The 13921-nt window shown below is 41.5% G+C and overlaps 1 protein-coding gene across 1 annotated transcript in view; it reads right to left on the reverse strand.

The window, feature by feature from the left end:
- The window catches only part of NDFIP1 (Nedd4 family interacting protein 1), a 274091-nt gene that overhangs the window by 171791 nt on the left and 88379 nt on the right, over positions 1-13921 (reverse strand). Inside the window, exon 2 of the mRNA XM_069244703.1 lies at positions 4608-4695. Coding sequence (XP_069100804.1) covers positions 4608-4695 — 88 coding nt within the window. The remainder of the gene's footprint in view (positions 1-4607; positions 4696-13921) is intronic.

The raw sequence follows: 13921 nt of genomic DNA on the forward strand, positions 1-13921 counted from the left end.
GCAGCTACACATGCCACCGAACATTTGGTTCCAGACTGAATGGAGAAAAAAAGGTTGATGACCTGGTTTCTAGCACACGGCCTCAGAGTATTTAGCATGGTCACACACTGATCCTTGTGTACTGAGAAACAGCCAGAAGTCCAAATCCATACAGGGACTTGAGAACTCCAGGTTCTCCTGTAGGACCTTTCACCAAAGAATGTGGAGATCTTCACATCCATCCTCAGCATTACAACTGTCAATGTGAAACTTCTGCACATAAAAATGTGTTAACAGTGGAAAGGCCTGTGACACTTAGTGGTATGAACCCTATGCAGTCACAGAGGTTATGATGCTTCCTTGAACTCTGCAGAATTCCTAGCCTTTACAGACATTAGTACTGTTGGTCTCTTGACCACTGGTGGATTCCAGCAATTGATATAGGTCATGGCCTCTCTCGAAAATTGACTTCTGCCTTGCACCTTCTTTCAAAAGTATCAATCACACTGGAACATGGCAGAGCCATCACAGGCAACCAGGGTGTGAGCTCCAAATGACAGAGGCAAGGACTGAGAGGAGTTCAATGAACCATTCTTTTCCAAATCAATCACTACATAAAAGGTGAGCAGTGAGACAAAGTAGGTACCTATAACCCCTTCTGTGCCCAGGACGTAATGGTTACATCCTGAGGCACAGTGCTCGTGTGCCCAGGACGTAACCATTACGCCCTGGGCACAGAGCCCAGAGGGAGAGCTAGCGCTCCCTCTGTGGGGTTCCCCCCCCCCCACCCTGCAAAGGCAGGGATGGAAGGAGAAGCCCTTCCCCTTCCACCCCCGCCCCCCCTCCTCCCTGTAATGACATCAGCGCGCAATCACGCACTGAGATCATTACACAGTGCCAGTCGCACTGGAAGCCATTTGCTTCGAGTGCGACGAAGGGAGAAATAGGTGAGTTTCACCTCCGGCGGGTGGGGGATTTGGGACAAAGAGGCACCGGGGGAAAGGAATGGCTTTTCCTTCCCCCCCGGTGTCTCTTTGAGCATTCAGGAGTGCCCACTAGACGCCAGGGATTTTTTTTTCTTTTTTTTTTTCTGTGCAGTTTGTGTTTCGGGAGCAGCCCCTTGGGCAAGGGTCGCTCCCATTTGGCGGCATGTTTGTGTGGCCATTTCTGCCCCCCCTTGGGGGCAGATCGGCCTAATATTTTTAGGCCGATCTGCCCCCAAGGGGGGCAGAATCCAGTAGACGCCAGGGATTTTCTTTTTTTTGTTGTACTTTCTTGTTTGTGCGTTGGGGAGCAGCCCCTTGGGCAAGGGTTGATCCCATTTGGGCGCATGATTCTTGTGGCAATTTCTGCCCCCTATTTGTAGGCCGATCTGCCACAAAGGGGGGCAGAATCCACCAGAACGCCAGGGATTTTTTTGTGTATGTTTATATATGTAGTGGGGGGAGGGGAGATGTCCCCTTGGGCAAGGGGCGCCCCCCAAAGGGGGCATTGAACTGTTGGCCATTTCTGCCCCCAAGGGGGGCAGAAGCCACTTAGACACCAGGGATAGTGTGTGTGTTGTGTTAGGGGATGGGGGGGCAGCCGCTTGGGCAAGGGTTGCCCCCTCTTTGGGGGCACGTGTATCAAGGGCATTTCTGCCCCCAAGGGGGGCAGATCGGCCTATTATTTTTAGGCAGAAACCACTAGAGCGCCAGATAATTTTTTAATGTTTATTTATGGGGGGGGGGGGCAGAAGCCACTTAGGCACCAGGGATAGTGTGTGTGTGTTTTTTTTTTTTGGGGGGGGTGGCCCCTTGGGCAAGGGTTGCTCACCATGGGGACACACTACTAAATGTATTTTCTGCCCTCCTTGGGGCAGATAGGCTTATTTTTTAGTAGGCCCATCTGCCCTTATGGCAGAATCCACTTAGGCACCAATTTCTAAATGCTTGATGGTTGGGTGTATGTCAATTGACAAAGTAGTTGTATTTGTGATTTTAAAAAAAATATTTTTTGTTCTAGTTCAAAGCTTTTGCTTTTTTTGCTGTGGCTCCTTGCAGTTTTGGCGGTGGTTGACCAGCGGTTTGCATAGTTGCATGTTTTAGGTAAGTAAAAACAATTTACTCCAAAGGAGTATTGTTGACATGCATGAATGGCATGTTTGTAGGTGGTGTACTAAATGCAGGTTTGTGAGTGAAATTGTCCTTAGATTTGTGCACAATGATATTTGTGTTGTCTTATTTCTAATTTGCTTTTCTTTCTTTCTTTTTAGTGGGATATCATTGGTGATTGCTGTGTCTGTGCAGAGTAGTTGCTGGTGAGTCAAGCTTTTTCAGGCAAGTGAGCGGTATAGTTTTTGAGTTTATAACTCTTACAGATAAAGCTACACTTTATTACTTATCTTACACAGGGTTGGTTGTTGGTGGTGCATTTGTCGAGTTAATTTTCGTAGGAAAACCGCAGGATGACCGCTCAGTAGGTGATTGGTATGCTTTTTGAGTCATTGTCTGATCATGATTATGAGACGGACTCTGCATCTGAGGCAGAGGAGGAAGTGAGAGATTCTGGCAGCGAAGTTTTTGTTGGAGAGGAATAGGTTGATGAGGAAGCCACACTCAGTGCAGATGAAGGGCCTGTTTTAGAGGAGGATACTGATGTGCCATTAGTGCAGCAACCTGGGGCTGAAAGGTTTCCTGTTAGAAGACCTGAACTCTGGGTTGCCCCAAACATGGAGCAGCCAGAGTTGCCTGCCTTTACTGGTCTACCAGGGTGTAGAGTCAATACAGAGAACTTTGTGCCTGTCAATTTCTTTGAGGTATTTGTGGATGATGTGTTTTTGGAAGAGCTTATTGAGCAGACTAATTTGTATGCGGAGCAGTATTTGAGGGAAAACGCTGCTAGACTTAGGCCACACTCTAGAGCTACCCAGTGGATTCCCACAAATTTGGAGGAGATGAAAAGGTTTTTGGGTTTGACTCTTTTGATGAGGTTGATAAGGAAGCCATCACTGGCTTCTTATTGGTCTACTAGTCCCTTGATGGCAACAGCTATATTTCCTGCAACAATGAGTCGTAATCGGTATTTGCTTCTTCTTAGGATGCTGCATTTTATTGACAATGCCATGAGATCACCCTGATTCTGACCGTCTTTTTAAGATTAGGCCCGTCCTTGATCATTTTGTAGATCAGTTTTCAGAGGTCTATGTTCCAGGCAAAGAAATAGCTGTGGACGAGTCTTTGGTCCTCTCCAAGGGTCGTTTGGTTTTTAGGCAGTACATTCCTAGCAAGAGGGCACAATGTGGAATTAAATTGTATATGCTGTCTGAAAGTAGTGCAGGATATGTGTATAATTTCCGTGTCTACACTGGTCGGGATTCCCACTTTTGGGGTTACTAAGAAAATTGTGTGGGAACTTGGTAGACGACTGTTCAACAAAGGTCACCATTTGTATGTAGATAACTTTAGGGATATCACCCCCGTAACGGCCCACCACTTTTAAAGTGAATCATTTGCCACTGCCATAAGTGTTGCAGGAATAAGATAGTGACAGCAAATCTCGAAGAAAGGGCAAAGCAGGAGGTATGAGGACAGGGATGAGGGAAACATTCACTGGTACCAAATGCTGTAACTGGATACTCATTTTCCGATCCTCTGAGGCATACAAGAGTCTGAATTTGAGGCTGATAAATGAGAGCATAGGTGCCAACCCAGGAGTCTTTTTAAAACAGCCTTCACCATTCTTGCCTTCCTTCCTTAATGTGTCATGAATATGAAGGATTAGCATGTGAAAGTTAAGGAAAGTATAGCCATTTAAATCTACTGAGGCCAGTCTTTGGCATGTAAAATCAATAAGCACAAATGCTAACAACTCAATCTGAAGAAAAACCTGTCACTGAATCAACAAACTATTTATAAAAAAAAAAACATCTCAATATAACCATAAACATGTATCTCAATACGAAATGCTCTACCTAGCTACCTTCAGCTCAGCCCTCCGGCAAATACACTGTCTCCTGGCCAACTAGCATGCCTGCTATGTGCCAAGTCCATGGACCACAGACTGTCAACTGTGCCACGATGGGTACTGGATAGTACTACCCTGACCTCTTCTCTCGGGGATTATCAAAGCATTCTCCTCGTTAAACATCCTAACCCAGTGAAAGACATTTGTACTGGGACCAGGATGTGGAAGAGGGGCTTGTTGTAGACGGGATAATCTGGTGACAGACTGAATATTAAGCCCACCTTACAGCAGGAAGAACAGTTAGGATTGTCAATACGCTGTGTTGAAAGGACAGGTTGGCGCAAAATAAACAATCTGCTGAAAATGCCATAGAAAAATGGCTTAAGGTCTCCCACGTGTGGAACAATTTGCCCCCACACCCCCCCCACCCCCACACACACACACACATATATGTACCAATTGGAAACATGTGAAAGTTGCATTTTTAATAAAGATGGAATGTCAAAAAAAGTTCCATGTTTTAGTGTTGACAATATCTACAACAGCACTCTTTGAAGTAAGATGTACAAAGGGACACTCATGTCAACAGTGACCGCTAAACACACATGAAGATAAATGCTTATGTGCTGACAGAGCATAAATTAACTAAGGAAACAAAGAAAAGCAATTGTTTGATCACATACCTGCATTCTCTCCGGTGAGACTGCTGTATGGCGGGGGGGCATCAGTTCCTGCTTGGGATGACTCTCCTGGCTCCTCTTCATTCTGTAACTAAACATACCAACATAGTTTAGTTAATTCTCTTAAAACTGAACAGAGTGAACAATATCAGCTAGAAGACGGTCCATGTGCATTCTCACAAATTCTTGTCACCACTTGATGTTTTATACCAAGCCTAGCATGTGCAGAAATCTATTAAAACAACCACTTTATTGTGAGCAAAGACTGACTCAAAGTACAGTCACACCATCCATTTGCTAGACCGCATCAATAGAATCTAGGATCAGATGGATTTTCTAAGGCAATGGAGATTTGATGAAGTCATAGTCTACCTTTGTGACAAAAGCAGACTTGCACATGAGAAACGGTGTGGCTACTGATTCAAACCCGAGCAGCATTATATAATGATGAACCAAGAACAGACTCTAGACCATATTAATAAATAATGACAAATGATGCTCAGATTGTTAGGTCACAGCAGATAAGATGGTCTCTGCTGGCTAGAGAACACTAAAAGAAGAAAGACATGTTTTGAAGAAAAGTCAGGTTTTAACATAAGAAGCAACAGTAGACTTAGTCAGTAGGATATATCCTACAAGCATTAGCACTGTTATTTTACAAACCTTGCAATATAACTTCCTTACTAGTAGTCCAAAATATGTGAAATGGGAGAAAGAATTCCCCAAAACATCACAACACCAGCTACTGGTATGAAGTTCACATTGCAATGTTTATGTGCAATGGACAATCTGCTCATGCCAGATGATGTCAAGCCACTCTTTTAGCTTTAAGACTGTAACCTGCTTCAAACTGCTTCGTGGATGAACTATGGGGAGGGGGGAGATTACCTACAAGGGAAGGAGAGTTGGAAATAGGGAATGCAAAAGCAACAAAAGAGACAGGACATAGTTTAGCTGGGTAGAGTATTATAGTGTGATCCTCTCCAATTATTTCTGTAGAGTGCGCATTTCTGGTCATTGTGTAGATTTTGAGTCCCAGCAATAATTCAAGTTAGTGGTGCGACAATATATGGCGCTCATACCATATCAGCATTCTTGAAGAGTCATCTGGCAAACATTCAACGTCACATCCTGGTGCACTCTGGATCCAAGCACACCTCTTAATTTAGTGGGTGTGGTGGAGAAACAGTTAATGCTGCTAAACACTTCAATGTTTCAACACCTCCGAGACTGATCATCTCGGTCGGTTTGTTGGTGGAATAGCATACTAATAAGGAGTGGTGTAAAGACTGCCTTCTTGAGGAGGCAGATTTAAATTTTCTTTAAGCGGTCATGGTTTTAATGCTCAACCAGTCTGGTATGCAGAAAAAGGCAGTCTATGGAATCTCAAACTTGATAGCACTAGCAGCCATTAGCCTTTTTATGAATTTAGGGATGACTGAAACCAAGTCTCCTGTCTCTGTTCTTGCCAGTACCTCGTTCATGAGTGTGGGGAGCAGGAGAATTTGCTGGTTCAGACACCATCGGCCTGGCCTCACCCAAGATACTAATGAAAGAGGTTGGGCTTCCACGTTGTTTTTCTTTTTTTTTTAAATCACAAACTCCATAGCGAGTCTTACTTCTGATGAATCTTTTATTAGGAGCATTGTCCAGACCAAAGGGTTGCAGCTTAGAGTAATCCAATATGATATGATAGATGATAATCCACCTATGAAGTTTCCACACTGGCTTCAGCAAGGACGATGGTAGAGTGTTAACCAATATGATGCACTGATAGCTAAATAGCTCAATCCGTTCTATGCTTGACTGAACTTTATAAAGATACCGGCTTGTCCAGCTTTCTGTAGTGGCCGTCAAAATATTCTGGTGATCATTCCAACTCCAGAAGAGAAGTGTAAGGCTAGCACAACATTTTATGAGATTTTATGAGACTTTAAAGAACCAGTATTGCAAAGGTGGGCAAGCACTCGAGGAAAATCAGCAGGGTAAACATTTGATTAATCTCTCAGCATGTCTGGTCCAATGTGAGCAGATCCATGCACAGCTGAGAAGGTGGGCCCCAAAAAATATTTCAGGTCGTTCAGCTCTTATTAGACTCAATGGCATTTGCACATATCGTTCATCCAATTTCTACTGCCTTCAGAAGGCGTAAGTAAAGGGAAAAGATAGACTCTCGACTATGAGGCTTTTCATCTCAAAATGTACCGAACCTCTACAAGAAACTCGAAATATTTTTCTATAAATTACAGATTAATTTGTAGAGATCTGCATATGATTTGAAATAAATAATGCACTTCCCTGTAGTAGTGTGGAGTTCAAATACTTTATGATGTTCACTAGACTATAATAATTTCAACAACAAAAAAACAATAAGTTATCTCAACGTTTCACTCAACACCTTTTCTTAATCTCAAACATAATCAAAGTAAAAAAGACTGTCAATGTGCAGATTTGCTAATAATTACACACTAAACGTAGGTGAGGTGCATTTAAAGTAACATAAAACTCAATAATAAATGGTGTATATTACTACAAATTGGGTATGTACGTTATTACACATTCTGGCCCAATGACAGGTAGGGAGCACCATTCAAATCAGTGGTGTCATTCCTGAGAAGAACAGTAAACGAAAACTTAGTCCGCTGCTGCCTTTTTCAGCCAGCAAGTTATACAAGGTTAAATTCGTTTTTGATACATTCACAGAAAACTCCCCATGAAACCGGAAAAAGCATTGACAAAGATAATATGTCTCAACTTTCAATGCAGTTATTTGACCTTTTGGGTATGCAAAAGTATTTTGCAATGATGTTCTGCATGAGCAAATTGGAAAAAATGCCTGTTTCCTGATGTGAAAAGGCATTATCAAAAAAGCATGATGGAATATATGTACACTTGCATTATAATGCATGGGCATGTATTACTTCATGATGCTAAAACAACTGCAGCATGATGACGCATTTGCTGTTCAAAGATGAGGGAAAATGGGAGACAATGAACTTGAAGCAGTAAATTAAAAAATATATGTAAAGAGTGAATGACAAAGCATTTTTTAATGGACGACAGCCAGCGAATTGCAGCTGCCAGGCCTATATAGTAATAGTAAGTACAAGACATCGACAGGATGCATGGAGGAAGAGTGAGGGTCAGAGTGTTAGGGGAGCTGGGTGAAGGTGTATTCATTTCAAAAGAGATTTTAAAAAACATGCTTAACAATGAGAAGTGAGAAACAACAGAAGCTGAGGAGGAAGAAGAAAGCAGCACCGAGGATTGAGCGGAGGGGTGGGAATTTGAAGAAAGCACATGCACTCCCACGGAGTGCTGAAAGAAAAAGGAAAAGGTAGTTCCCTGAATACAGCAGAAAGATACAAGTCATCCAATGAAAGGGATGAATATCAGGCTATGCACCTGGTGAGGGAAAAACACAAGAAGAGAAAGTGAAGCCATGAAATAAAAAGCAAATAAATTAGACTAATTAGAAAATCAATCATCAGTAACAGATGTCCTCACCCAAAGCAACTTCTAGTACTGGTGTTGTCCATAATTGGTCTTCAACAGACAGCTAAAGGCTAAGACCTAAAAAAAGGAACTGAAATGCTTTCTGATAATGTGCTCGGCTCCGTACTCTTTAAAACAGCAGAAGACACAAAAGGTAGCATTTTTCTAACTATTCCTTAAACCCAATTGCCTCTTAACACCCAAAAAGTTAAAAACAACTGGAATTCAGTGAGCAGTAAAAAAAGTTGATTAATCAACTACACCAGATGAACTGCGTGTGGTTCTAAAGGAGATGGAATGAGGGTAAAAGAATTCCTAGGAGACAATACGTGGAGAGAAAAGAAAAATCCTGTTGCCTCTGCATTTAAATCAGGAAAAAGAATGGTAAAGTAGCACTGTTTATTGGACCTGAAGGAGCACCCTAGAACGGAGCTACAATAGTTTTCAATTAGACAGTGTCGCTGCACTATACAAGCCAAGCACACACTCTTAAAGGCCAACTTCTTTTTGACCGATTGTCAAGGTAGCCATTTAACGGACAAAAACTGTAATATTTCAAAGGGCCAAGGAAGAAGCATGCCTCTGCATTTGAACAGAATGCAACCTCATCACAAGACCTGCACAAGGCCTGGGTGAGGACCCTCACAGAGTCTATTAGGTTTTTACCAGGAACCCAACAATAAGCATGTGCTACGTCCTGATAATACAGTGAATTTCTTCATTTTGCAAAAAAAAATGTAAATAAAAAGAACAAAAAAATATGCTAAAAAACACGTATTATGTATAAGGTATTTGCATGAGGAAATCACACTTAGGTATTATGAACATACAAAGAAAAAAATAACGTTTAGGTATAACTTAGTCTAACTGTTCATGCAATATTAACTGCAATTTATGCTAAAATTAAAAGGCCTGTTTTCCAAGTTGAACTATTTTTGTGGATATGCTGTTTTTGCCCGTTTCACTGCAGATGCTGTAACTTTCCAATAGCTGTTTGTTAGCTAGTGAATAGGTATTTTTTATGCATTAGACAACTTTTAGCGAGGTTCTCATCAGGAGCATAGGAGTAAACAGGAAGCATGATTCATGGGAAGAACTGGCTGAACCACAAAATATGGATGAGGATCTTTTCAAGGTCTTGCATCTCTGGCCTATTGTGAAGATGTAATAAAGAGGGGAGTTTACCTACTCCCAGGAGTTTACTGAAATCCTACTGGATACTGCAGACAAAGAATGTGTTACTTGTTTGCACTCTTAAAAGACTTTGTTTGTATTAGAGTGTGTTTCTAAATAAAGTAAGGCTTTTCTTGCTCGCATTTCTAGAGATCTACCATGGGTTTCTTGGGACCATCGCTATCTTCATGGGATAAAACAGTTGATGTTTTTCCTTTTCATTTAGACGTCTGCTGATTTATAGCTGCACACATTTTCCAGCTTAAATAATTTTGTGTTGCTTGAAGTGGAAAGGCTTAAGGCTTATGTATTGATTCTCTCATCAGAATGCTTTACTGGGATTTTGAACTGACACCTTGTTCCACTCTATTCCAATTTAATTTAGATTAGGGGAATTAGATTACGAAACACACTTGCTGTACTATTTCAATTTTAACTATCATGCTTACAATTATTGTACTTTTCTTTATTTTGAGATACAGCTTTATGTATTATATGAATTTCTAATAACCAAACTATAATGAAAACTTGAAAATTGATGAAAAAAATCCTTTAGCTCATACACAATTCTCTTTATTGCTGGAAATAAAATCTTTGATTATTTTATTATTTATAAGAGCATGTTGTTGATGACTGCTCTTTTTAACTTCTCCTTGTTGACGATCTAAGGTTCATACAACTAATGGGGGTAAATTAATTACTACACCCGAAGATTAAGATATAAATATCCTGACTCCCATCATTGAGAAAGTTTGGAAGAGTGTGAGTAGTTGGCAATAGTAGAATAAATGAGGTTGTAATACTGTCCAATTAGGACTCCATTTTTCATTCCAAATACCCACAAGATGTTTTTGCTTTGTTTTAGTTTTTTTTGGGTGGGGTAGGGGCTCAGATCTTGTGGCCCCTGTTTATAGAATAGGCAGATGCCTTCTAGCATTCATCCAGCACACCGCTGACTTAAGTTTGTTCTTAGGCCTGCAGAAAAAAAAATAGTCTTTTGAACTAGAAGCAGATTCGGAGAAATTGGGAGATCATGTATTTAGGAAATATGAAGGTTCAACTAAGTGACAGTAATATGTCAAGTGATATCAGCAGGGTCTGAAGTATGGACAGGGTAGCCAACAATGTATGTTAGGACATGTTTTCTTTCCTTGAGCAAGAAATGCAATAGTCACTGATAGAGATCGCATTTTATTAATACATGAGTGGCACAGAAGTTAGTGTATAGCGGCTTAAAAGTTTCATTTAAAAGCCTAACAGAGAAATTAACATTAGAAGTAAAAATGTGCACTTTTGAAATATGGTGGACATTGTGACCTCTATTTGTTTTCAACATTACGTTTTGCCATGGAAAGATGCTGTGCATTTATATTTTAGTGAACTATGGCCATGAATCAATATTAAAAGTATTTTTGGAGAAACAGATTAAAAGAGTATTATGAGTATTAAATGAACATGAATTAATCGTACGGATATTAATTAAATGAATTTATTAATGTGAGTTACATGTGTGCAAAAAACAAATGAACATTCAAACTGTTCTAATTGTAGATATCAATAATGATTGCAATTAATTTTGTTTGCATATTTGATTTAAATTGTAAGGTGTGCAATAGGTTTTATTTGTATTAACTTCATTAAAATATGTATTTAGGCTTTCTTAGCTAGAGTAGGCCCGAAAATTAATTTTGCAGCACTAATGGTAAAGTGCTAACACATTCTGTTTCTTTTGACCCGAGTTATTTCCTAGGTTGCTGACATATTAGGGAATGTCCCATTGTATTAAAGACAGAGGGCGTTTTAACCAATAACAATTGTAACAATATTTGTTCTAGCTGTTGAACAAAGCAGGAAGCATTATTGTATTCACATGAGAACTGTTCACATCATCCTGTAGAAGCCTAAGAAAGAGATCCTGTTAGAAATGGGGTTTCTAGTTGGCTAGTGTATGCACCTAAGCCAGGCAGAACCCACCCACTCTAGTCAGGGCAAGGGCGTTACACTCCAAGATAACCCCTGCTCACCACCTTGGCAGCTTGGCACGAGCAGTCAGGCCTATCCCATAGGGAATGTGTAAATTGTGTGCACAACACACGTGACACACTATCCCCACCACAAAGGAAACACAACACCAAGTTACATGAAAATATACTGTATATTACGCAACGTAATTATTAGACCAAACACAACAGGTCAGTAATATCCTTCTACTTAAGCAGTTGTCAGAACGTTACAACATAGCACATAACACACAGGATACTTATTATTCTGCAGCATAAGCAGTAGTCAGGAATCACATTATAAAAGAAATGCACTTGTCATTAAAGTATCACAAATGCCTATACCAAGAGCATTATAAAACTTATGGCAAGCCAAGATAACGTATAAGCATGTCATGCCGGTAGGTGGCAAGAAAGTACGCACAAGGGCAAACAAACAGAAAGAAAGCGCTCTAAAGGCGCTAGGATAATTACTTAAGAGCACTTCTCTCAGCGCTCAACACAAACTCAGCAAAACACTTTCCAGGCGCTACAAGGTGAAATTAAGCACTCCTCGTGCTCTAAGGAGTTGCGGGGGTCAGGGGCCACAGCACCCTGCCCCTGGGTAACAAAGTCAAGGAAAAAGGCGCACAGGTGGCTGGGCCCAGCAGCAGGCCTGCGCAAGGGAGATGCAGGCAGATGGCAGGTCCTCCCATGACCAAGCAGGACACAGGTCAGCACAGCAGCAGCAGTCCATGGTGGTTCCTGGTGAGACTCTCCAGCATTCTGTGTCCAGTTCCAAGTAAGTTTCCAAAATGTCACCAAATTGAGGGGAAACCTCCCCTGTACTTATACTCAGTTTTACAGTGTGTTTCACAAAGAAGGGGAGAGGAGGTTTGAACCAGTTACAACTGGTTCTGGGAGGGCCCCCTCTCCCCTTCAGCATAGGTTCCAAACATCAGTTGGGGGAAACAACCCTTTTGTGTGAGGCCAGGGCAGCCTTTACAAATGTAGGTGTGCCCCACCTCTCCCTTCTCTCAGCCCAGGAAAGCTATTCAGTATGTAGATGCACCTCTGCAACACCTCCACCCTCCCTGTGTACAGGCTGTCTGAAAAATATGCACAAAGCCCAACTGCCACTCTGCCCAGACATGGATCAGAGTCAAGCTGCAAAACACCAAAGTCATAAGCACAGAGAAATGCTCACTTTCTATACGCGGCATTTCTGTAATAGTAATAAAAAAACTCCACTTACACCAGCAAGCAGCAATTCTCGTTACCATTACAACCATACCAAACATGCCAAACATGCCTACGCTACCCCTCATAAATAAGACAATAACCCATACACATAAGGCAGGGTATTTCCAATGCAATCCTATGAGAATGCAGCACTGACAGCAGTGGGAAACCAAATAGGATGTTTGACACTACCAAGACAGGCCACACTACTAGGCACATGTCCTGCCTTCTACACACATAGCACCCTGTCCATAGGGCTATCTGGGGCCTATCTTAGGGGGGACTTACATGTAGTAAAAAGGGAGTTCTGGGCCTGGCAAGTAAATTTAGATGCCAGGTCCCTGTGGCAGAAAACAGCACACGCAGGTCCTGCGCCAGCAGGCCTGAGACAGGATTGAAAGGCTATTTCAGTGGGTGGCACAAGCAGTGCTGCAGGTCCACTAGTAGCATTTAATTTACAGGCCCTGGGTATAGAAATACCACTGTACAAGGGACTTGTAGGTAAATTAAATATGCCATTGAGGTATAAGCCAATCATACCAACTTTATAAGGGAGTGCACCTGCACTTTAGCACTGATCAGCAGTGATAAAATGACCACAGTCCTAGAGCCAACAGCGACAGGTCAGAAAAAATAGGAGGAAGGAGGCAAAACGTTAGGGGATGAACTTGCCAAAGAGCCATGTTTCAAAATCCTATAAATGTTTTATTTTGTCAGAACTGTATGAACTCATCAAGATGACACTGCATCTTCCCTTTGAAAATCCGGAATAGTTGAAAACCTGATGGGGCATTTAAAACTCTAATTGGATATTGATCCACTTGTGCAAGATTAGTCCACCCTGAGGACCAATCAGAGCTCAATGGATATTTCTAGATAGGAAGAGACTTTTGAAACTGGTAGACAGACGAGTCTTGCTTATGACCCTTGCTGTGATGCTACTCTCTCTTCTCCTGAATCCCTATGATCCTTAGATGTCTTCTGAAGAAACAAAGTCATCCTTTCTGATTGCCCCATATGCTTATGATCTTCAGTACTAATATCCCAAATAAATTCTGAATTGCTGACTTGCCCTATGTGCAGCTTGTGTTCTGCTCTGCCCTTGATAATGCAGTCTACTGATGCTGAGAAGCTGTGAGCGCTCTGCCCAACAAATCCTTCCTGTCTGCTGTCCCATGAGGAGAGGTATACAAATTGTAATGTTTTTCTTGTTTCCTTTTCAACTTTGATAATTACACCAGTGTATTCTAGTAAGATTTTCAAATTATTTTTGTCTCTTCTTTTTTTCCCCCCGCATGTGTTAGTCTGTCCCCACACCTGCAAGTCTGAATTTGTGTTAAAGTATGGCCCAGCCCCAATTACTGACCGATATTGAGTTTGATGATTTACTGATGTCACCATCACCTGCTTTGAAATCTGATTTTGATG

This window comes from Pleurodeles waltl, chromosome 7, assembly GCF_031143425.1.
Source record: "Pleurodeles waltl isolate 20211129_DDA chromosome 7, aPleWal1.hap1.20221129, whole genome shotgun sequence".
Taxonomy (NCBI): Eukaryota; Metazoa; Chordata; class Amphibia; order Caudata; family Salamandridae; genus Pleurodeles; species Pleurodeles waltl.